Here is a 24944-nt window from a genome sequence, read left to right as displayed (position 1 = left end):
TGACTCTGAACAGCATTGATGGCACATCATAAAAATGCAGGTAATGGTGGATTTAGTCTGCAAGGTCTCTTATTTACATATCTACCTGTCCAGTATTCCACCACACAGAATACAAAAGGCAGCCAACTATGCATGATCTTGGGCCTTTGAAATCTACAGTATGGACACCAGAGTGACACAGACTACATTATCATAATCCACAGAAATGATGGTCAAAGCAAGAATAATATGACCACACTTGGAATAAAACTGATTTTTTTTCCAATGACAAGCAAAAGAGTGCTAGAGGAATGTGAACACTCTACCTTCTCTACTTTCTCTTCCCCCGCCCTCTGTCACAAACACACAATCAGACACACAAGCCTAGAGACTGGAGAGAGCACATACTGCAGAGTGTGCATGAATAAGAGTGTGTATGTTGTCACCTTCAGTTGTAAAATGTGGTGAAACATCACTTACGGGCTGAAAAAAAGAGAGAGACTGGCAAGAGAGAGAGAGAGAGAGAGAGAGAGAGAGAGAGACAGAGAGAGCGCAACACTGAGACAGAGAGAGAGGGCAAACTATGAGCTACAGAGACCTCCACTCCTCCTCCAGGTTCACAGCATGTGTGTGTGTGTGTGTGGTAAATGAGTTTTGGGAGTTGTCGTCTCTTTACGATAGCTGTAACTGGCCCGAGGACAGCTGTTATTACACTTCACAACAGGGAAATACTGTATGTGAGCGAGTGTAAGCATGAACGAGAGAGACAGAGCATGTGTGTGTATGTGTGAAAAGTACATTTTGAGGAAACATACTGGTTGTGTACAAGGACTTGTCCTTGTAAGGATAATTAAAGATGTTCACATTTAGTACTAACAAAATATATACACTCACCTTGATTCAATTATTCAAGTCTACTTATGTAAATCCTTATGTTAATGTGAGTGTGTGATGATGTGTGTCTTGGAGAAAAATAGTAGCTCCTGGGAGGGAGAGGCTTGTTACCTACATGGGAGTGGTCTTTTAATAGATAACTTTGTCTGTGTGTGTGTCTGTGTGTGTGTGTGCCCATGGTTAAATGACAAAGCTCTGAGCAGGAAATCAGTCCAACCGGTTTCTGACTCACAGTCAGGTTACAGAGCACTGCCTTAGGGTTACTCTGGCTTACACACACACAGGTACACACACCCACACAGACACACTAAAACACACAAACCCATGTACACACAAAGACACCAGACACTCTTGTTAAAAGTGCCCCTCTCTTGTTTCTTTGGCTTTGTCTGCATTTATTGAGGTCAATAGACAAATATATGGGTTACTTTGAGGTTTAGTGGTCAGGGACTTGACTGCATGTTTTTTGGTTCACACAAACACACACACACACACACACACACACACACACACACACACACACCCAGTACCAGTGACAACAATATAACACATTGAGTGAGGCAATGAAATATGTCAAGGAATCTTCAGCAAAAATCTGGGGCCTTGAAGTTCAGAGTAGAGATGTGTTTTGAAAAAGTTGTTACCATGAAACTTTGCACTGTGCATGACTTTGGGATATTGCATACATAATCGCATACAAGGGGAATTAAACTGAATATTAATATTGTTAAACCATGACTCACTTTCATGAAGAATTACATGCTGGCTGCAAACATAATGTTCACATTAAACTTCCTCTTTAATGTTAAAATCAGGTTCACTGTTCCTCACTGACTGACTGTAAAAACATGTTAGTCCATGATTAGATTTAACCTCAATAGGTATAGTATATACCTATTGAGGTTAAATTTCAGGGACTTTGCATAAGTAGACATGAACACCTCTGTGGCCTATCATTACTTCCTGGTTTACCAGTGCTATTTCCCTTGGTAACACTAAAATGAATAACAATAAATATTATTATAGCGTAGAAACACATCGACTTCAGTGATTAATTCTATGCTGCACAGACAACAAAGACCCCTGAGGTAAATTTGTGCCATTGGACAACATGAGTGAAACTGGACGTGACTACAGCCGACTCATTTTGTGAAAAAAAAGGATAGTCCTGTGTAGTTAGTGGACATACTTGCATCTTGTCAGTGTTAGTACAGACATCAGCCCCACTTTTACTCCAACTGACAGCAACGACTGTCTCCTGTAAGCAGAAAATGTTTCCTGACCTTGACAGAAAGCCTGGCCACTGACTTGGGGACAGCAGTGCGTGAACGACTCTCTGCCAGTTTTCTGGACACGGTGATGTAAAATGTCAAATACACAAAGAATTTTAAACTGGTTAAAAATCATCTGGGATACAAGGATTCTGTACAACCTTGACCACTTGCAAAATAAGCATGAATGACAGCTAAGCAGAATTTAGATAAAGACATTTAGGCCAGAGCTGACCCTGAAATGTCCATTTCATGGGTGTGTGTGTGTGTATTTTGAGGAGATGTGGCCTATTGCTCCAGGGCATCACACCCTGTTTTATCATGCATGGACTCGGTCTAAGATGGACCTTTTAATGTCACCAGAGGAGACATGGATGAGGGCACCAGTGAAGCATATACACACCCCTCCTATGACCCTGAGACCTACAGACATGAACACTGCACAGGCCACACGAAATGAAAACAAGTCACTGCACAGTGTACTCTTTATTGGAGCATTGATTACTCCCATAACGTTTTTTTACGTAGCATAGGAAGCCTATGGTACTCAAACAAAGACTGCTGTGAGAGGGCTGCATTCCTGTCTGTGCTGCCCCAGCTGAAATTAACAGAAGAATCTATAAGGACATTTTTCTCTCTGCACCAGTTAGCTGAAATATTGTGTTAATGTGACCCTGTAAACCTTAACTGACCTCTGAAGTGTTCAGAGGTCAAGATCAAGTGCAGAGCAGGATGCCTTAAGCTGGTGATCCTGCTTTACTTGAAGATTTCAGGAATACAACAGCTTACTGTTAGGTACCACACAGATGCTTGAATGTGTCCCTATTTTCCCTCTATGTCTTTGCTAAAAGGTACGTGTTGATCAAATGTTACAAAAGAAAGCCTCAGGGACTGATTAATTTTTTTAATTATCCAGCAGTCATTATCTAGGCTACCTTTCTCCATCTCTATCTCTCTCTCAAAAGCATCATCAAATGAACAGATAAATTCATAAACAACCCACCAATTACTGCTAATTAATTTATTTCATTATTTGACTATTCATTTATGGGGTTTAGTGCTGTATGGTGTTGCAAATACAATCTGTACATTCTGTCTTTTAAAATGTTCTAAACTTTAAGACACTGTGTATTCGTAACATGGATTTGTTGTTTGAAAAGGAAGAAATTTGACCAATCCATTGTGCCAGCACCTTGAATTGTTGAAGCCATGTCCTGACGGTGTAGGTCCCATGTAGCATCTGCTAATTTAATAATAAAATTGTCTTCCAAGATCCATTAAAATTATCATATTGCTAAACAGGCCCAAATGATCTACTCCAGTTGGAACAATATTCTGTAGCTGCTTGTGATCATCTGTGTGTGTGTGTGTGTGTGTTGCCCTACATCTTTTAAACTTTCCCACAGAATTGTCCTTTCTTCCCTTGTCTCTATCTGACATAGAAGCTTTCTTCCTTTTGTTTAATATACATGCACACACATTCACAGGCTCTCACTCCCATTGTGGCACGTACGCCACAATGTGTGCCAAGTAATTAACGCTGTTTGTGTTTGTTCTGTGAACGGTCTGGAACCTTGATAATGGAAAACAAGTGCAGACTGGCCGCATTTTCATTTATACATCTATCTATGTCGTTCCATCCTTTCTACCTTTTCTTGATCTCCCCATCACTCTCACCATGACCACCAAACACACACACACTATTGCAGTCGTTCTTCTCCTCCCTCTGAGTCAGTGCCATCGTTCATGGCAGCCAGGCAGAAAATGCTGGTTCTTCTCTGGTTTGTCGCACAAGGAAACCATTGGTTGTTATACAACGAGCCAACAATCACGGCTCTGTTTGGTTGTTGACTTGTGTCTGAGCTGGACAGACACACACAGACACACAAACAAACCCGGTCACTCTTGCTTTCTCTGAAGCGGACACACAGACAAATCCAGAGCACAGTCTTTTTCTTGCTCATGTTAATGTAAGTAATCAAAGTGGACAAGGGGCTTTGTAATGCTGCGAAAGCCAGAGAGACAGCGAGAGGGCGAGCGAGGGGGTCATCTCTCCTTTAACTGTCCACTCCGCTCTGCCTCCCATCCTGCAGGCAAGGGGGGAGGGGGAGGAAAACGAAACAGAGAAACTGATAGTGACACAGGAAAAGGAGAGATGTGATTAAAGAGAGGCTCAAACTATTATCCTACCTTCTCTAGCAACCACAGCCCACTCAGCCCACTCTGTCCTCAAACTGGGATTTTGAGATCACAACATCTTTGTACCTTTTAGAATAAACAAATCCCCTAGTGAGGCACAACGTGGACCATTTACACCATAAAATCCCACAGATGGACTGTAATTTTCCCAAATCACTGCACAATATTACCACAAAAAGCATCAACTAGCAGACTGCCGTGGCTCCATCCTTTGATTTACAATGGAGCTGCATCTACACAGAATCTGCTTTTAAAAGTTGTGCCGCAACAACACATGCATTTACAGAATAATTGGGCAACACAGCATTTCTGGCAGGTAAGCTAGAGTGATTTGGCTGTTTAGGTTTTGGAAGGCACATCTTACCACGGCTGCTACTTTGACAGAAAAAAAGAAGCAGCCAGAAAATGTATACACTGTGTGTGTGTGTTATTATGCCATGCCCACAGGAGCAGAGATCTGTACAATCAGGCCTAAAATGTGTGCTTCCACATGTCTCTCTGAATGCATGTGTGTTTGTGTGATGTTGTGCCAAGGGCGTTGTGTAAAATCCACTCAAACAAACAACTTGAAGAGTAAAAAACAGCTTCCTTGGACCGAATATGTAGCCATAGGCAATGTGGCAAAGTGTGTGTGTGCCTGTGTTCTCTGTGTGTGTGTGCGCTGGCCTGAGGCAGAGTGTGTGTGAGGAGTGGATTGCTTCATGCCTGGACGGACATGAAAGGTAGGAAAAGACAGAGAGAGCGAGAGAGGGCATGCCCACACACACAGAGACAGACACACAAATCCCTTTCCCATAGACTTCATATATGGATGTACAGACCAACAACTGAATCTATCCTCTTTTCCAGTGTGAATACACACACACACTATGATTGTCAAGACTGAAATGGAGTTATTCAATATCTTCTAAGAAGAGGGAGGTGAGAGGAGAATATTATTTATTTGTTATCCCTTTGGGGTTAGAGTGCTGTTTTGCAGGGTGGATAACAACAAACAGAAATTCTCTATTACTATCTTTATCATCAGTTCATTAGAAGTTATTTTAGGCATCTGTTTTGACCTAATTCACATTCTATACATAATGGCAAAAGAATATCATAAAAAATGCAAAAAAAAGAAAACAAAACTAAAAGCAAGTCTCTTAAATTCAAAAGTATGCAGTATATATTATAAGAAATAAAACCTTACGTGTATGTTTAGTTTAGTGTAATTCCTGTTGCCTGTAATTATAATCTTTCCACCATCAGCAGTTTTAAATAGTAAGAAGTGTTAACATTGCATTTTAAGTAAGAGTAGCCAGTTAGCTGTGCCTCATAAACACTCTGAACGGTGGACGTGTATCCTCTCGCTCTGATCGTTAGAATATTAAACGGGTAAATCTGTCTGTAACAGCAAAAGGCTAAATTGAGCACATTCCTCTATACAGACTGAGGCTGATTTCATTATAGATAAATCAGATTCATCTATTCAATCTCTCTTTCTTTCTATCTCTCGGTCGCTTTCCATTTCTCCCCTTTTCTCACTATGTGTTTCTTTTACCCAATTTTATCTCTCCTCTCCTCTCTGATTTTAGAGCCTCCCTATTACTTTTTTAACTGTCTGTCTTTCTCAATTTCTGTCATTCCCTGTATCAGTCTCGTTATCTCCGTAATATAATAAGTGTGCACGCAGATGAGGAGAAGAGAAGAGAAGAGAAGAGAAGAGAAGAGAAGAGAAGAGAAGAGAAGAGAAGAGAAGAGAAGAGAAGAGAAGAGAAGAGAAGAGAAGAGAAGAGAAGAGAAGAGAAGAGAAGAGAAGAGAAGAGAATAAAGAAGTGCTGTGTTAAAAAGCTGAGTCCACCAGAGCAGTCACAACAAATTCATCTCTCTTTCTCTCTCTCTCTCTCTCTCTCCATTCTTTCTTTCTCTCTCTTGCTCTCTGATACAAGCTGGCCTCAGTAATACAATAAAGAACTTGGCTCAGCTCTGTGCGTCTGCATGCATGAATGTGTGTGTGTGTAAGGTAGACGACACCTCTTACTCCCTACTCTCTGTCTCATCATTGCAGCTGTTCCACAGAGGTGTGTTTCAATATATCACCCTGTCACACACACACACACACACACAGACGTGGTCCCTGCTTAATAAGCGGTATTCAGAGCTCCTGGGTTTATAGAAGCTGAAACTGCACTCCTGCAGAAAACTGGAGCCTTTCCGACTTTCCTTCATTTCTTCTTTATTTCTTTCTTTGTTCCCTTCTTTCTTTCCTTTGTTTCCATTTCTTCCATAAAGTTATTTTTCTTTCATGTCTTGGCTCCTCCCCTGCTATTACCTCTTTTTGAAGTGCAGTTTTGATGCTACTAATGTATAAACTTTCCTTTTACTGCAATTAATTCTTGTTTATTTACATTTTTAATCTTTCAGATTCAGTCAGTTAATTCATATGAAGCTAATAGATGTGTTGTACTAATAGACACAGAACTTAATGACATCACCAAACTAAATGACAAAAAACTGCCTCAAAATCAGAGGCTCCCAAGAGTTTTTAGGCATTTATTAATCACTGATTGTTCATTTCTGCATCTACTGTTTAAGCATACACATGTAATTTTATGAGAATAGAAATGTAACAGTACACTGATACACTGCTTGGATGTATGAAGGAACATAATGATGATTAAACACATTTTTTTCTTGTTTTTACACAAGGATCCTTAAGCAATCTGAAATGCATTGCTGTCACTATTGTGTCATTTTCCAGCTTAAATAATTAACCAATAAAATTAGCAAATGAAAATCATCCATAGTTGCAACAGCAACCTTATCTCTGTTATGAGGCCACTAAATCATCACAAAGATGTGAGGAATCTGTCAGTGGTCCAACAATTCTCAAACATGGATACAGCAGCAAGCAGAAGGAGAACACAGAAAAAGGAGCAAAAGTAGCCAGCATAGGAAAGTGGACACCTGGATGAGTCCTGAGGCTCTGCAGGGAGGAGGGGAGAAATCAAGGAGGAGGGAGGCTGGGTGGAAGGGTGGGCACTTTTCTTCAGCTGTTCACTCATATGGGGTGTGTATGTGCCTATATGTGTGTGTGTGTGCATGGTCCATATGTGCATCAGTGCTGGAGGAGTTGAACAGGGGGTCATACCAGATGGACACACACACAAATGACAGATTCCACCCACTAGCATCATGTAACCACAGTTCGGCAGCTCTCCTGCATTCATGCGGTCCGCACACAACATTCTCACTTTTAAAGCAGCACACAAGCAGAAGGAGCTTCGCACTGGACATTCTTCCAATTCCGTGAGATGCGACGACACTAATAAGTTTTATACATCTGTGAATTACTTTTTAAAATGAACCCATCATGTTTAATTTGTCTTTATCAACCTGTGGCTCAAAGCAGGTGTGCTGCCTGTGACTATAGATTGGAAACACCTGCTGGAACAACACTGAAGGGGACGTGACCAGAGGTGCAGCTGTGATTTATTGTAATCATGTTTTTTGTAAGTTAAATGAATTTAGAAGGAAAAGGTAAGCCCAGATGTTATTCCTTAATGTTGCTATAATCTTCTTGATTCCTTATCTCACTTCAGTCTTCCAGAACATGAGGTTATACGTTTTTGAATTTTCTAAATAAACCTGACAAAAACCTTATGGATAAATAAAAACACTCAAGACACTAGCATTTATTGATATATTCGCTTATCTATTATCTATCTATATAATCTATTCAAAAGGCAAATTAAAACTTAAACCTGGACTTCAAAGCACCTTGCAAAGTTCTACTGCTTTTCGGGGATACACAGAACCATTATTGCTAAAAGTGGATCCCACAAAGCTCTCAGAGACAAATTGTGCCTATTGACCCCGATCAACCTTTCCCACTCAACACACACACAGAAACACTCACAAACATGCACACACACACACACACACAAACACACTCCACTTACTATCCTCAGCACTCTGCACACCACTCCATGCCTCATCCAGTAAACTAGCTCTGTGTTTGTGTGCTTCCCAGTGTGTGTGTGTGTGTGTGTGTGTGTGTGTGTGTGTGTGTGTGCACGCACTGGGGTTAAAGGTTAAATGATAGCCATTAAGATTCATCTCTGAGTTCACTACCAGCAAACCCCCAACATACACACACATAATCAGATGAGGCTGGTCCTGTGTCAGAGTGCAGCAATTGCCTCTCCTCTTCTGTTTGTCTCTCGCCTGTCATTTAGGTCAATAGAAATCACTGAATGCATAATGAATGCAGCAATTATAGCACTTAAGCAGCATTAAATGTTGTTCACTTTGTTGCTCCTTCATACTGGCTTTCAATTCCTATTTTGTGCAGAGAGTTTAGTAAAGATGGGAAGAGCATGTTTTCTAACATAAATCACTTCTTTGTACAGCTGACCATCTCTCTGTGGATCTGTTGTGACATGCTGTTAACACACTTTGCAATATTCACTACATAATCTGTTTGGCCTGCTGCTGCCTCCTGGGATGAATCAAGTAAAAGAAGGATGAGGTGGAGAGGGGACAAAGACGGGGATGAATACAGTGATGATTGAAGTCATTCCATCTTCACACCTACAGATTGGAAATCACCAGGCAATTTCCTAGTTTCACCATGTTTCAAAAGTGTTTTTTATTTGAGGCTCAGTTAATCCTTTCCGCACTGATGAATTCACTGACTGACTAACAAGGAACTAACTGACAAACTGTCTCATTTTCTTCAGTCTGAACTTTTTATATACGCACACACAATACACAAACACTCCGTATGATGACTGAGTAGACCCTGTGTCAGTCCCAGCATGCCTCTCTGCTCCGAGGCAGGAGATTCTGTCATCACCACAGTTACTGTCAGGGCTCATCATCGGTGGCCGTGGCAACTAATTAAGACCTGCCTGTCAGGGCTGTGGTCAGTATGCGCGCTCGTCAAAACAAATATGAACAAACATTCGCGCAATTAACTACCTGCCATAAACACACACACAAAGCCAGTGCTACTGTATCTGCCACTAAGCATCAACATATATACGGTGTGTTACTCTCCAAGACTCACCAGTCATTAGTCACACCCCTATATACACACAAACTTTAAACCTCATGGAGACTTACTCATGCATGGAATTCATTGGTTTCATACATTTTTTCTCATTAGGCATCACATATTTTTCCAGTGAAGTCCTGACAGTTGTATAAAATGAGGAGCGCGTGGTAATCCACTAAGATATTGTGAAGTGGAGGTGTAAAGTAGCCCAAAAAACACATATGACAATGATGGACTACTTTGTGTCTCTCACTTTGTCAAAAGTAATGAATAATATATGCCCTCCTGTTACATAAACAACATTAAAACATGCTTCAGTCAGTCGTTGTCCCCCCATAGAGAGACTTATACTTGATTGTGCTGCATCCCTCCTCACCACATTAAGCAGTGATGCTAGTCCACTGACTGAAAACTGTGTGTGTGTGTGTATACAGTCAGTAATGAGGTGTGACAAGTTTGTGTCAGTGAAAGTTGACTAATCAGCATAATGAGCCACAGAATATATGAAGGAAAGTAATGGCAGACAGGAGGAGCAGAGAGGCCGGCAATGCGCAGAAAACGATGTATTAATTTCTTTTTTATAATGACTGATAACACATCTGAAGCTTGTCTGAGTCTCTGCAAGGTATGTTTGATTCTGCTGGACATGTGAGAGAATGTAACTGACTCACGTGTTGATGAAGATTCTCAGTCATCCACCTCTGATGGTAGGTGGTGGATCATCATCTTTTTTTTTTACAATTTCATCATTTTTAAATTTTAGCCTAGGTGAACTTCAAATGTGGTTTTGCATGGTAAAGGTTTTAATCACTCTGGGTAATGAGCTGACTGACTGAAGTCATTTTCCTCTGGCTAAACAGAAAAAGCTCCAACTGAAAGGCTAAGAATGTGAAACAGGCCACTGAAAGACAAACAGGCTGATTTCAGAGCAGAAACCTACCAATCTCTGCACAGGATTCCAGCCAGTTAGTAATGTAAACACACACATACACACACGAGAACACAGAACAAAGTCCATCTATGAGAAAATGGATTAACAGAGCAGCCTAACTTTAGTCACACAATAATGGTTTTGGTCCTTCTTCCACATGGTAGCAGTGATATGTTTGAGCACTGCAGAGACGTATGAGAAGGGGAAAAAAACTTGTCTACAGAACAAAACCAGACAAAGAAAATCCAAGACCTGCATCCTATCAAACTAGCATAGCTTTCACTCCCTCCCTTCAGTCTCTCACTGTTATCAGCAGATATGGAGGAGGTAAGAAATGAAAGAGCACAGCTGCAAGTGTTTGTTGTGTCAGCCCGCTCTGGTTTGCTCTGTTTTTGTGTAGTTCCTTATCATACTTCAAACAGCTTTTGCTCCCTCTCCCACTCACACTTTTCTCTGCCCACTTCTATGTATCATTTAGTCCCATTTCATTCTCTGCCATTTTGAGAAGATTGTGGCCCAAGTCTGTGTAAACCCCAGTAAAAGCACGGTAATGTACATTTAAACAGCTTCTTATCAACCAGCCATCATTTTCCATCCCTGTTTTTAGAATCTGTTTTCATTGACTTTATTGAACCGAGGGAAAAGGCTGAAATTTAGGACAATCATCATGTCTTATCTCAAAAAAGCAGGTCTATATATCTGCATCTTTTAACCATTTGTCACATTACATCTAAGCAAACAGTAAGAAATCACAGCTTTCCAAGGTTAACAGCCATAAAAACATACATGTCAGTTATGGTTGATACTCGTTATCATGGGATTCAATTTCCATTTTTACAAGTCTCGTGATTTTCAGGTGATCTGATTCAATACATTAGCAGAGTAGAAATGAACTGCCACACTTCACAGTAAGATCTTAAATTAATAATCGAAATTATTTTAGCAAAGTAATGTTTCAGCTCTACAAATCAGAAACGGCTGTAGATACAGCAAAAGATATTTAAGACAACAGAAAAGCTTTCTGAATTGTATTAGGGGAAATGCTATCATGCTCCCAAGATAGATTACACTAGCGTCAGAGTATTGGGCTGCTTCATTATATTGCAATAATACACCAAATTGATATCATGGCAGCCAAAAAAAATTGATTTACAATTCACTTCAGAACGGGCAGAGTTAACAACAGTAAAAACCTGTTAAGCCCACTCTTTGTGTCATTCAGAAAGAATTTTGTTCTCTCACATGTGGGTGGAGGTTCTGCACCGTACTGGGATGCGTTGGTTGTTAACAACATTAGGCAATATGATTAATGTGAATCATGTTCGCTGGAATCCCGGGAGAACTTGAGCACAGTGTGGTACCACTCTACATGTTCAGTCTCTCTGGTCTACAGTCATCCAACAAATATTTTCCATTGCTCAGGATCCAGTTAATCCAATATTATCTTATTTTACAGTTTCACACATTTAAACTTTGTGGTTTGGTCCAAGTTGCCATAAAATATCTGATATCTGATAGTAAAAGGGGATAAGCCCCGCCCCCAGGTGACTGAAAACCAAAACCAGCCAAATTGGTTTTCCTGACTCGTTTTCCATCCATGGTCCTAGGAAAAATGACAATGCTCTATGGTAGAATTTTTGTTTTTTTTTAAGCTGAAAAGCACATTCTGGGAATATGGATAACTTCCATCCATCCATCCATCATCTGAAGCAGCTTGTCCAGGGTAGAGGCACGTTTGAATAAGTCGCATGGCTAACATACACAGACAAACACCTACCCACACTCACACCTACGGGCAATTTAGAGTCACCAATTAACCTAACAAGCACATCTTAAGAATGTGGAAGGAACAGAGAGAACGGCCCCAGTAACCAGTAACCTTCTTCCTGTGAGGCAACAGTGCTAACCTAATTTGCTTTGGTATTTTAACACATATATATCTTCCCCACTTGTTGAATAGCTGTTATACAAGTACAAGTCAATTCATTTATATCTGCTGAGCCAACATCCAGACAATAGATCCTCTGATAGCAGATTATTCTGATAAGCCTACATGAAATAAAATCCCTGCCACGACCTGTTTTATTAAGTCCACACATTGATAAGCTTCAACATCAACAGCTCAACATGATCACTGTTTGACATAATTTAATGCTGAACTGAATTCATAAGAACAGCTCTCCTTCTTCTCCTTCCTTCAGTCCCTCTCCCACTTCTGCTGCCTCAATTAAAGTCCCTCTTCCCCTCTTTCAGTCTCTCTTGCTCTCTCTGGACCACTAACCTTGATTCACTGTTCTACTTGACTCTGCCTTAGGCTGGGACATGTACACACACACAACCTAAATGCAGACACACGTGGAGACAGGCAGATTTACAAGCAAACACACAGCAGCATACGATGAATGGGAGATATACACATGTACTTGACCATGGTAAAGTACAAGTGGTTAGTTTGAGGCCAATGTGAGGGGAAAGTGCGGCTAACCGAAACCACATGTGACTGTGCTCTCTCACTCTGTCCAGTGGTATGTAAGTTTCTGGAGTGTGAGTCCGTGCGTGAGTGTCTGTGTGTATGGGGGAGGTGTGCTAGAGAGCAAGCCTTAGATGAAGAGAGTGAGCTCATGGCTTGACTTTAACCTTTATTTATCCAGGGAATAGCTGTGTTGAGCAGACATGCAGTTTTGTAGCCACACTGCTGTTACACACCTATGAGTTGTAATTATGGTGTTCACTGGTGACCACTGCAGCAGTGCCACAAGATCATTTGGAGGATAAGCACTTTGCTCAAAGGCAAAGTTGCAACAAGTGTAAAGAAGTGGTTAAAGTGTAGTTACTGCATGTCATACATAGGGAAATGTGGTATATGGGGCACTGCCAATACTTTTGCAGAATGTTTCACATAAAAATGTTTTTGTAGAAATCACATAATATAACAGCCTGTCAGAAAAAAATGACCATAAGAGTCAAATATGAGGGTGATTGAAAGTGTTTGCATGCACCCTCATGCAGTTGTGTCAGACCAGTGGACGAGTGATTTTTTTTAAACACAATACATCTTTGTGTCTATACAGTGATCATGGTAATATGACATTTAGCACAGCATTCAATAATGTCAGTAACAGATAATACTAAAGCTAACACCTTAAATATGACTGTGCAACACTGGAGACACATAAGTTTAACACTTCTCTCTTGTGTCTAATGTATGTACTATCTTTGAATAAGTGAATTAAATCAACAGAAAAGTACAAAAACATCCCCTATTCAGAGCTCAACACACACCAACAGCTGTAGGTCTACTTCAAACCTGTACTTAACTTCATGCGGCTCACTTTGTAGTGAGGGACTAACCCTACAAGACAGAGTGACGCTGTGTGTTAAGGTAGTATTGTGTGCATGTGTGTGTGTCTGTGTCTCTGAAACTGAGTGCAAGAGACAGTTTGTGTCATGAGGAGGTAGTGCTGTATCTGCTAACCGTTACTCCAACAAGACAGCTCGCTTGCTCACACACACACACTCACACACACACACTTTATTTACCTTTGGTCGAACACGGACATAGTGACAGTTAACCTAACCACTAAATACAAAGAGACAGTTTCTTCTACAAAGACTTATATTTTGAGTTTGAGTTTGTGTTTGTGTGAAACTGAAAACAGAGCAGAAAGAAAACACTAACAAAGGCATTCCAGAAAGCAAGTAAGAAAGGGTGGTAGGGCAGAGAATGTGAAAGAAAGAGCGAGAGACCTTGACATGAGGTTGAGACAAATGCGTGAGAATGTTTTGTACCAGCTTGACATTGTAGAGAAGAATTCATACTTTACAGCTATCAGACAAAACATACAGATAAATCAGTGTTTGTGTTGGCAGCTATATTAGGTGACATTAGCTGAAAATGGCAGAGGTACCTTTAATTCTCCTTTCGGTGCATAGCCAAGTTGACACTAGATACAAATTCAGTAATTTTAATGCAGACAAACCTGTTAAGAAAGCCAACACTGTAATTTGTGTTTTTTTGTGTCATACATCATCAGTACACTGCTGAAAGACCTAAATCTGTACACATACTATGAAAAAAGCAGCATCATTTTAACTTCTTGAAGTGTTAGTCCACATTATTATTGTTTCTTTTATCAGTTTATAGAAAGTTATTATATTCATGTGCAACTAAACTCAGGTCGTGACACTGATTAGACTCCAACATGGTGTTAACTTACTCTAAAGGTACTGTATTGTTTTCATATTAGCAGTGTAACTACTTTTAACAATCCAATATCCACCTTAAATAGAACACACACGTTATCCCTGTAATCCAACACCATTCAGTCTGGTTTTAAGAATCCCACCCTTGCTCTTGTTGTGGGGGAAACATGGAAACTGGAGAAACATGGGAGGAGGGGGGAGGAAAAAGAAGGCGCATTAGAGGTGGGGGAGTGAGAGTAGAAGGAAGACAACGGGGGGAGAGAGAGGGGGATTGGGGAGTACATGAGAAGAGTGGGGGGGGGGGGTTGATAAACGCTGTGTTACTCTGTTTAGGTTAGTGGGCCATAAATTCCAATGGAGGGAGGGAGGAGGATTGGAAGAGGAGAAGGAGGTAAACTAACCGTTAGGAAAGGAGGGAGTCTCTTATTTGAATATGTTTAGAGCAAAAAGAGGGAGTAGTGAGAGGAAAGAAGAGGAGAACGGTTTGAACAAAACTGACTGATCCTCCAGACACAGCGGAGTCTCAACATTGCTGGGGAGTGCATATTATCTATCAGCTCAAAAAACATAAACAATAAAAGTCCTTGCAGGGAAAACTTTGCAGGTCCGGTGTCAGGAATTTCACTGCTCTGCCTTCTCTTTCTTATCATTTCCAGTGGAAGGGGCACAGTGTTTGTGACCATCCAAACAACCCTCCAATTCCTGAGCACAATTCACGATCAGGTTTTCCCACATGCTTTGATTCATCGCTGCTCACTTGTGCTCAAAAAAACACAAGTGCCCGGGGGAGTTACGGTCTCAGTGGGTGTTCTAAACCTACAATCCGTGGAAAACCGTGGAAAACTATTGTTTAGTTTTATGAATGCATTGATATAAATCTCAAAGGTTGCCTCTTTGTAGCTGTGAAGTTGAACTCAGCAGGCAGCCATGGCCCCTCTCTCTGCTTTAGCTGTTTGTGGGGCTGCATAATTTTGATGTGAGCCACTAACACACAGTGATGTTTGCATATGTGACCTCTTCTTAATACCCTAAAAGGTATGCAGTCTTTGGTTACAGATTCAGGTTCAGATTTTTCAGGTTTTCAAGCCCACATTTTTTTAAACCTTTATTAGTCTCACAATGGGGAAATTGCTTAAGGCAGCCCAGAAAAGAGCGCCATACACCAGTAAGTACACTGGAGGCTATGCAGGTAAAGTGCCACGCCCAAGGACACACAACAGTGACTAGGGAGAAGTTGGGATTGAACCACCAACCTTCCAGTTATTTGACACCCCTGTTAAACCACTGAGCCACTAATCCCCACATAAAAATGTACATAGGTTTTTAGTTATTGTTATCATTTTCTCTTTCTCAAAGGGCACAAAACCCCCTTCAAGTGTTACAATGGCAGAAGAACAGGAGTACAGTTTCTACAGTCCCTGTTCTGTGTGAAAAAGCATTGAGAGTTTAGCTGAAGATAATATGGGCAGTTGCTTTTCCAAGCTGAATATCCGGAGGAATCATTTTACCACCGAGGCTACGATTATAGGACCAGTGTCCACACTACCGTGGCATTCTAAGAAAATGAAGAAAACCCATGTTTTAATGTTTGGGTCTTAAAAATCACTAAGTGTCCTCCCCTGATCCATCAAACCAATATCTCACGACTTTTTTTAGAAGAAAAGAAAGACACCTACTGGTACATGCACAAATGTCCACTAATGTATAGAGCATCATACATTTCCAGGAGTGGAATAAGACTCACATTATTAGTAGCACTTAACTTAAGGAGATACAAACTAACTTTAACCGATTTCAATCTGAGCTCAGACTTTTATAAGTCTTTATATTTTAGCACAAAACATGCAACCATCTCTTTTCCATTAAATGTACCAACTACTAAATGGAACAAAGCTCAAATGCTTTGGATTGTAAAACTATTCCTCCAAATGTTCAATTTACTGAAGAAAATCTGCAAGCCCTCACCAAACTTTGTAATTTTGTCTTCTATAATGGCTTGAACAACCACCCAGTATTCAAATGTGCTGTAATTTCATTTGATATTGATTCCTTGGTTAATTAAATGTTACATCATTTTGGTTTAATTTAATTTGTGTGTCCTTGGGCTCAGCTCTCTGTAGAATATCGTTACCAGTAAAGTGGCAAGTTAAATCAGATAAGGGAAAGATACTGCATGATAATCAGAGACATTAAAGGTTTATGATTCACATTTATCATCCAATTATCGCCCCCCATCTACAGTATTTGATTATATATATGACAAACATAGTTGGATTTGGAGTTGACAATTAAGCTGAAGGATGTCTCAGAAGCACCACAATGCTACATGTACTGCTACTACATGACTTCAGACATCAAGGCTGAGATGGTCCAGTCGGAAAACTGACAGACAGACAGATGTTCAACATTTACATGTCTGTCCCCAGACTCCCACACACAGCCTGTCTGTTGGAGTGATTGACTGTAGGTGCGTATGTGCGATCACTGTCAGTCTGACCATGTGTCTGCAGTCATCTGCAGTAAGGAGGGATGCACACAAGCTGCCAAGCAGACAGACACACTAAACGACAGATTAGGATGGAAGACAGGCAGATTTGAGGGGGGAAAAACACTGTGTAACATCATTTGGAGGAAAAAGATAGCTTGGGAATATCCGCTAGAAGATTTAAATCTGTGCACAGAGGAACAGCAGTGTGGTGATGTGAAGATGCATGCTTGGGGATGGAGATGATAATCTTAATGGACTGGTCATCTATCTGTAAGCCCATGATTTACACATACACACACACACAGGAGGGTTTATGTATCTTGAAAGCTTTCTGCCACTTCTGATCTAAAATCAGCTTATACAGGGGGAGAGAATTATTGGAAAGTAATGTAAGGACAGAAATAGTAGTATCCTCTTTAAAATCAGGATATATATTCAGACACTAGCTGTATGGCTGATAGAGACTGAGTGGAGTACAATGTCCCAAGGGATTTTATCATAAGACAACACACAGATCAGGAATAAGCCTTTCTATAGTATAGTGCTCATGGATTGCTTGTGGCTACTTTTGTGTGTGTTGCAGCTTCATGACAGATGTCTTCTTAACTGGACTAATGGAAACCACTACAGCTAATGCCCACAGCTACACGCACAGCCCCCTTTAGTGCACCTGAAGGCTAACATATGCATACATATGGTTGGGTTGTCATGTTTACTCAAAATATAGACTGCTACCTGAAGTACAAAAAACCAAACAGAACACATTTTATGGACAGTATGACCCCTCGAAAAGCTTTAAAGGTTACAAAAATAATCCAGAAAAGTCAACCAATGGATCATCTTCTGATTGAAACTCTCAGAGAGAAGAGAGGGAGAGAAGCTGAAAAGAAATTAATGTTAGGTGACATGCCTATTAGGTTACTCTTTAGCTATGAGCCCCTGAAATTCGTCAACATTCATGGGTTTGGGTACAGCAGTATTGTCAAATATTTGCAGGACAGACAGAGATAAGCAGTACACAAGAGAAACAGCAGATTTCCTGTAAGGTTATTGCCCTGAGGCTGGCACCTAGTAGGGTCAGTTATATATAAAGTTGTGGTTGAGCCTTAAGCTTTACACAGAAGTGACACCCTTTATAATCAAGCAACATCATATCATATCAACAAAGAACTCAGAGCATTCAAACTACTAACAAAAATCCTCTCAGGGGCTGAGCTGAGTGAAATCTACTGGAATTAGTGAGAGCAGATGTAGAACCTGCCAAAACCATTTTCAAGAATCTGTCCTGCTTAATATGAATTGACAGTATTTCTGCTCTGCTGAGCTTTCATTAGGTCTCCATTATTTTTGTATTGAAAATGTGTGTTTTGGAAGATAGCACTCTGAATCCTATGTCCCTTTTAACTATGAAGAAGAATGTGGATTTGTGTAAAAAGAGTTTTTTTTCTTCCTTTGATTTTAATAAATACAAATATGCATGTACTTGCTTTGATTTTGTCATAGCAAAGCCTTGTGGGACACCAGACTGCAGTTACACAGCGATCTCTCTGTCTGTCGAAGCAGTGTGAGGAGAGTCTGTGGTGTATTTTACTAAGTTGTCACTTTCACAACAAAAAAACAACTCCCTCATTAACCTCCATCAGCTGTGTGTGACAGAAAGAGAAGAGAAGAGAAGAGAAGAGAAGAGAAGAGAAGAGAAGAGAAGAGAAGAGAAGAGAAGAGAAGAGAAGAGAAGAGAAGAGAAGAGAAGAGAAGAGAAGAGGTGTGTTCAGCTACTTCTTCTACTGAAGGAACAAAGTTATTCAGAGTCCTTTATTAAAAGACCAGGCTCAACTAAACAAACAGCACCTGGAAACTTCAAACCACCCGACAGCTGTCTAACTACGCAGACCGACGAAGACAGGAAGGGAGACATACACAAGACAAATGGTAAATAGATTAACTGACAGCCAGCTTGGCAGTCACAAAGACAGGCAGCAACAAACTATTGTTTCAAATGTTTCGTTAGTTGAATTAAACCGTGAAATGTGTGTTGTATTATTGTAAGGAAACAAAATAACTACAGACATGAGGTAAAGCTTTTAACAATGGCTTAATGAGGTGTACTGTAAGTTAAAAGATGTTGTGTTTTTATGTAAGACATTAGTAAGGACGCTGCAGCTAATAAATGACATGAAAATTAATGGAAAAAAACAAATAAAAATCACTACAATGGATGTCGATACCATGGGACAGGACCATCATGTTAAGGTAAAGACTATATGAAATAATTATGACAGTACTACACATGATGAAAGTCAGCTCTCAGCTGGCCAAACGTAACTCACCCTTCTCAGAGCGCCCCATGTGAGCTGCGTCCAATAGAAGCAAAGCAGAGAATAATAAAACAGAGTTAGATTAGAAAGCATGCACAGGTTCACAAATACAAGAAATATGCTGCATATTAAAGGCTTCAGCTATTAGATGGTGCTTGAACCATCATGTCTGTTCCATCAGAAAATATAACCCAATCTAAACAAAAAAAATCAGTATTAAATGTAAAAAATTAAAAAGCCAAAAATGGCTCACAACCTGCAGTAATGGGACTAAATCAGCAAGTACTGGGCTCATCCACAGGCTTTCAACAGTTAATGTAAACAACACTACAGACAATTCCCAAAGTCAAACATTAACCTTTATCCAACACATGTCTGACCTCAACCTTTAGCCTCCACTTTAACTAACCCTTTGGGTCACACTAAAAATAATCTACCTCACCTGTCACCACTTCTCTCAATCTCTCACTCCCTTACACACACACATTGTACATTGGTACACCTGTCTGTATGTGTAAGTGTGTATAAGTGCATGTATGTGTTTGTGAGTGTATGTGCGTGCACACCAAAATGTAATTAATCAGTTGTGAGTGTTGATTACTTAATCTGTCATTAGGCAGCCATGTGTAAACGGTGTGCATCTGGGTGTGTGTGTGTGTAAAGCAGCAGCATTTTCCAAGGCCCCCTTGTACCAACAGCTGTGACCAGAGCCAAACAGGGCAGAGCAGAGATTGATGATACTGGACTGGTATCATCACTCATCAGGGATGTGATGTTTCAGGGATTCTGGATTTGTTTGGGATCTGCTGCCTCTCTTTATTTCTAATAGAAGTTTATCACTTTCTAGGGTTCACTGCCTGTTTGCTTGACTGATGATTTGTCAGGGTTTCTACAGTTTAATCCAGACTTCATCTGGAAAACAGAAGGAGTTCTTAAATGAAATGATGTGCTCGTGGAGCATAGCGTTGTGTGTACATGAGTGCATGTAAGTCCAGAGAACAGGCCAGGACTGGCCACAATGGTAGCCAAGAAAATGGTGGAGAAGCTTGTTGCAGAAGTTTGCCCTGTAAAATGTGCTGAACCTCTCTGACACAGGTGTCACGCCATAAAGACACAATAAAAACACAATCTTTGTGCCATCTTTTCTCAACACACCAGCAGCCTAATGATTCTCAATACACAATTTCAAGAGGAAAGTAACATTTAGAGGTGCTTTCAACAAAACATAAACAAACAAATGGCACACCACAGCAACCTCTTAAAAATACTAACTTTATTGCTTTTGAGACACTTTTAGGACTCAGGGCCACTCAGGGGCAAAAGAATGAGTATTCAAATGTCATCATTTATCAGGTGCAGCCATAGGCGCTCGTTTAATAATTAAATTTGTTACGTCCTTTTAAAAATGTCTACATCAAGCAAAATCTGAAACAAATGGTTAAAACATGCTAATTCTACCAGGGTGAAACGGGCATTATTGGGTGCTGTGACAGCCAGTCAGAGAAGAACCTGTCAGTCATGTCATGTTCTCAGTCCCCTTCTTTCCTCTTTACTCTAAGAGGCAAGGTTGCACTGCCGCTACGTGTCGCTAATCCATTTTCCAACACAAGCACTTAAATTCATTCATACACACATGCACGCGGTATAATGAGGGATTAGCTAATGAATTCTCTCAACAGATTAATTACATTTTACGGACTTCATCCCCAAACAGCTGAAGAAATGAGCCAGTATTTTCAAAGAGATGGATTTTTTTTAACTCTATCCCTAAGCTGAAATCCGTAGAAACAGACTGACTCGCAAAGGGACCTTTGATTTGGGGAGAAGACATTAGGATGGATCTGAAGGACTGCAGGCTAAAGCATTACTTTTAACAAAAAAAAAAATAAATAAAACTGCCTTTGATTTGCCGCCATTTTACATGGCAATAGTAGAATAAGAAGACACATGAATGTAAATGAGAGACAAACATTTCAGACGCTCGCCTTTATAGCACTGTACTCCGGAGGGCTTAAAAGCATTGGCCTCCCTCTTTTTCTTTAAGTGACAGCAAAACACAGGAGTTGACACACACACATTTTGCCACACACACACACAAACATGACGGACCCACAGTGATTCAAACACACACTCCCTCCTGCCGTTTTCACAGTCTCTTGAGTGGAGAAGATGCCCACGGCCAGAAACCATTGGTTTCTTGTTTTTTTTCTCCCCTCCTCCTCTCCCCTTTCTCACTATCACTCCATTTTATGTTCGCCTTTCTCTATTAAAACCCAACATTTTATTTCATCTTCTAAATGGGGCGGAAAAGTAATTATAATTAAACCAACTTGGTTCTAATGTTCAAAATACTAAAATAATTTAAAATTATAATTAGACCAGCTCAGATGTTGTGTTCAGTGGCAGCGGCAGACTTCTAATTCGTCTGGAGACACTGATGGAAAACAATTATTTCACTTCATTAAGATTAAAGACGTCTGGAATGTGTGTCATAACTCGATCAGAGAGGAGACAGATTTAGAAAGTTGTCAAATTTGCATAAACTCAGTTATTGACTTTGTAAAGGCAGCAAGACACAGTGCTCGTTCATATATATTACACTGACTTTGTAAGTGATTAGCCAAAACAAACTTGTACAAAGCGGCCTGATAAGGACAGATTTATATAAATGCTTAAATTATAGTTTCATTTTCTAATTGGAAACTGGATGAGATAAAGACAGAAATGAGACAAATTTAGAGAAAAGACATCTTAGCAAGGACTCAAAATGACTTTTTTTGTAAATGTGTGATGACTGTTTAAATCCCTGACAGTTCTTGTCCTTGTCAGTGATGCACACATACTGGCTTATGATCTATTAATTACCATTTTTCTCTGCACCTCATACTGGTTGTATTAGTTATCTGCCCATTAACCCCATCAGCCTTGTTGCAATAACTGCAGTCAGGTCAAATCTAACCTGTGCATTTGAACAAAATGCAAGGTCTTGTTGTGATGAGAACCTAAATGTTGTGTGTTAAGCTTTAAAAATGCATAAAAAAAATATGACTAAAAAGTGAAAATGCATATAATTGCAGGTTTTTTTCCTGCAGCACCAGCCCGCCTTTTTAGCCTAACGACAGTCCACCTCCCTGTACTCTGTACGGCAGCATCCAGTCACTCGTATTTACTTGCAAATTAACAGCACTCAAATTCCCAAAGAGGCCTCAAAGAAATTCCACGCATTTGTTACCCAGAGTACCAAATGGCCACAACAGGGAGGGAGGGGGGGGGTGTTATGAGCTGTAGGGTGGGGGAGAAGAAGAGGGGTGGGGGCAATTAAACGTTCTCAGATGAAGTTGGAATTAATAAGTAATTGCAATGCAAATCATTAACAGGATTTTTTTTTTGCACCAAGCCTGCTCATTTCTAAAACGTAACTGGTGCGCATTGTGTCCTTGGGTACAATTCTACTCTTTTCTTTGATTTTATCTTGGAGGTCAGCCTGCACACAGCAGTGTGGTCTCTCTCCTGATCGGAGCTGGGAAGCTGCTTGGTGCGGAAATAAAACGCGCAGCGGCCACGCAGACACATGCAGGTACTGTGTGGAGAGCTTGCCTGCGCGCACAGCCGGAGAGCTGCACAACTGTTTCCTCTGTGTCCGATCGGACAGTGCGAGTGGGAAGAGTTTAATGTCACGGTCACTTCCCACTAAACAATAGTCACACACACGCGTGTATGTAGTTTCACTTAAACTATTCAGAGTTTGTGTTTCAGTCCATTAAAATCACATCTAACTCCATACATACACCATCACAGATCTCCCACGCATTCTGTGGGCGAGAAAAGGGTTCTTTCTTCTCCTCCAGTGTAAAAGCAATAATCCCTTTATCAACAGGCGATCTGCGTCCAGGCTATATATTCCTAACCATTAGTTTTTATTGCATTGCAGCGCGAATAAAGTTGGAGAAGAACAGGGTCATTTAGTTCGCAAAGAGCGATAATCTCACGGCGCTGGTAAACGGATGGCTGGTGTAAAAAGAATTGCAAACACCGCAGATGACAGTGATTATACAGTGTATGAATTTAAGTACAATTAAATAAACACTGCAGCGGTACAAAGCGCAGCAACGCTGTAACAAACACAGCGATCTCTGTAACTTTTTACTCCATTCATGCGCTGTTTGTTCCGCACACTGTCCACACAAGCTCTGCTTACACGTAGTAACAACCGGCAAGTCTGTGCAAAAGCTACAAAAGCCGGCTCGAAAATGTGCACACGAACTGAGGAGTCGGACATTTGTTAAGAAAGTGTCCGGTCTTAAAATACTCCAACTTAGTGTGTGCGATAAGAGTTCATAATTCACGCTCTGAGTCAGACTGTGCCAGTAAGCGCAGCCTACTTGGCAAACAGGCTGGATTCAAACAAGTGCGGACAATGTCACGCAGTCTTAAATGTGCAACTAAAGGAGCACGGCACCTTTCACCACTCACGAAATCATCTTTGCTCATTAAAAGTGCCCAGAAAACAGCGTAAGAGCGACCAAACAGACACGACACACGGAGGCGAACTTTTCCCCCAACACCTAAACACACCTGTCAGGAATTCTCGCGCTTTCACCAAAGAGGAAAATGTCGTCTAAACTTTTCTTTCATCTCACAAACACACCACATAAACTCCGAGCTGTCTGGTGTGTCTAGTTGGTTTTTGTTCGTCTTACCTGTCGGTATTTGACCGGAGGCGTTTCCAACAGTGAGGAGAAGCAGGAGTCCCGGGAGTACAGAGAAAAGTGTATCCATGTTTCACTCCGATGCCGCGAGAGACAGTCTGTAGTTTTTTCCAGCGGAAAAGAAAAGTTTTCTTCCTCCGTGCTTCAGCTTTCTTCACGTCTCTGTGTCAGTGGGTTATTATTCCTGCTGTAGTGGTGGATTCAGCCGCTCCATTCTCTCCTTTCTCCGGTTTCTCTCTTTTCGCTTCCTACGGGCTCTCGCGGACACTACACTTTGTTTCACGCGGAGTGAGGGAGCGCGAGCGATAGTGAGAGAGAGAGAGAGAGAGAGGAAGCTCGAGCTCAGCAGAGACACTGCGTGACGTCACGTCACAAGGTAGACTGACTGAATAGTACAACTTGTATTTTACTGTGAGCGTGCTGAACACTGTTACAACCTATTAGAATTATTTCACTCTAGTTTGATTGAGATTAACTTTAGTAGGGAAATTAGGTGTTTAAAGCAGCAGTTTACAAAGTGACAATAAATACAGTAAATACACATAAATACACAGGTATATGTCACTACAATATTTAGGACATATTATATAGAATAGATTGTAATAAAATGGGGAAAAAATAAAATTCATTATCTGCTCTTTAAAAAAAAATTTATTTGGCAATATATGCCGTCCGCCATCAGACTGTATAACTCATCTGTGACTGTCAGAGCTGTGCTCACTAACTCGGACTAAAGCATCATCACAGGTGCATTTCAAACTACTCAGTTACATTAACTGTGTTTTTATGCTTCTTATCTTCTTTGATCTGCTTTATGTGTGTGTGTATGTACATTTTCTTCTTCTTTTGTTGCTGCCATGTGCGTGTATGTGTATATAAGAGTTTTTGCTGTGTTTATTGTATTTATTTAGTTTTTT

General features: G+C 40.6%; 1 protein-coding gene across 18 annotated transcripts in view; it reads right to left on the bottom strand.

Annotated features, from left to right (window-relative positions):
• Positions 1 to 24323, bottom strand: part of ptprk (protein tyrosine phosphatase receptor type K) — an 82946-nt gene extending 58623 nt beyond the window's left edge. For all 18 annotated transcript variants that reach the window (XM_028398145.1, XM_028398150.1, XM_028398153.1 and 15 more), the window contains exon 1: positions 24019 to 24323. In XM_028398145.1, coding sequence (XP_028253946.1) covers positions 24019 to 24097 — 79 coding nt within the window. In that variant the 5' untranslated portion in view covers positions 24098 to 24323. The remainder of the gene's footprint in view (positions 1 to 24018) is intronic.
• Positions 24324 to 24944: the final 621 nt, after the last annotated feature.

Source organism: Parambassis ranga, chromosome 24 (assembly GCF_900634625.1).
Source record: "Parambassis ranga chromosome 24, fParRan2.1, whole genome shotgun sequence".
Taxonomy (NCBI): domain Eukaryota; kingdom Metazoa; phylum Chordata; class Actinopteri; family Ambassidae; genus Parambassis; species Parambassis ranga.
This window is presented reverse-complemented; position numbering and strand designations above follow the sequence as displayed.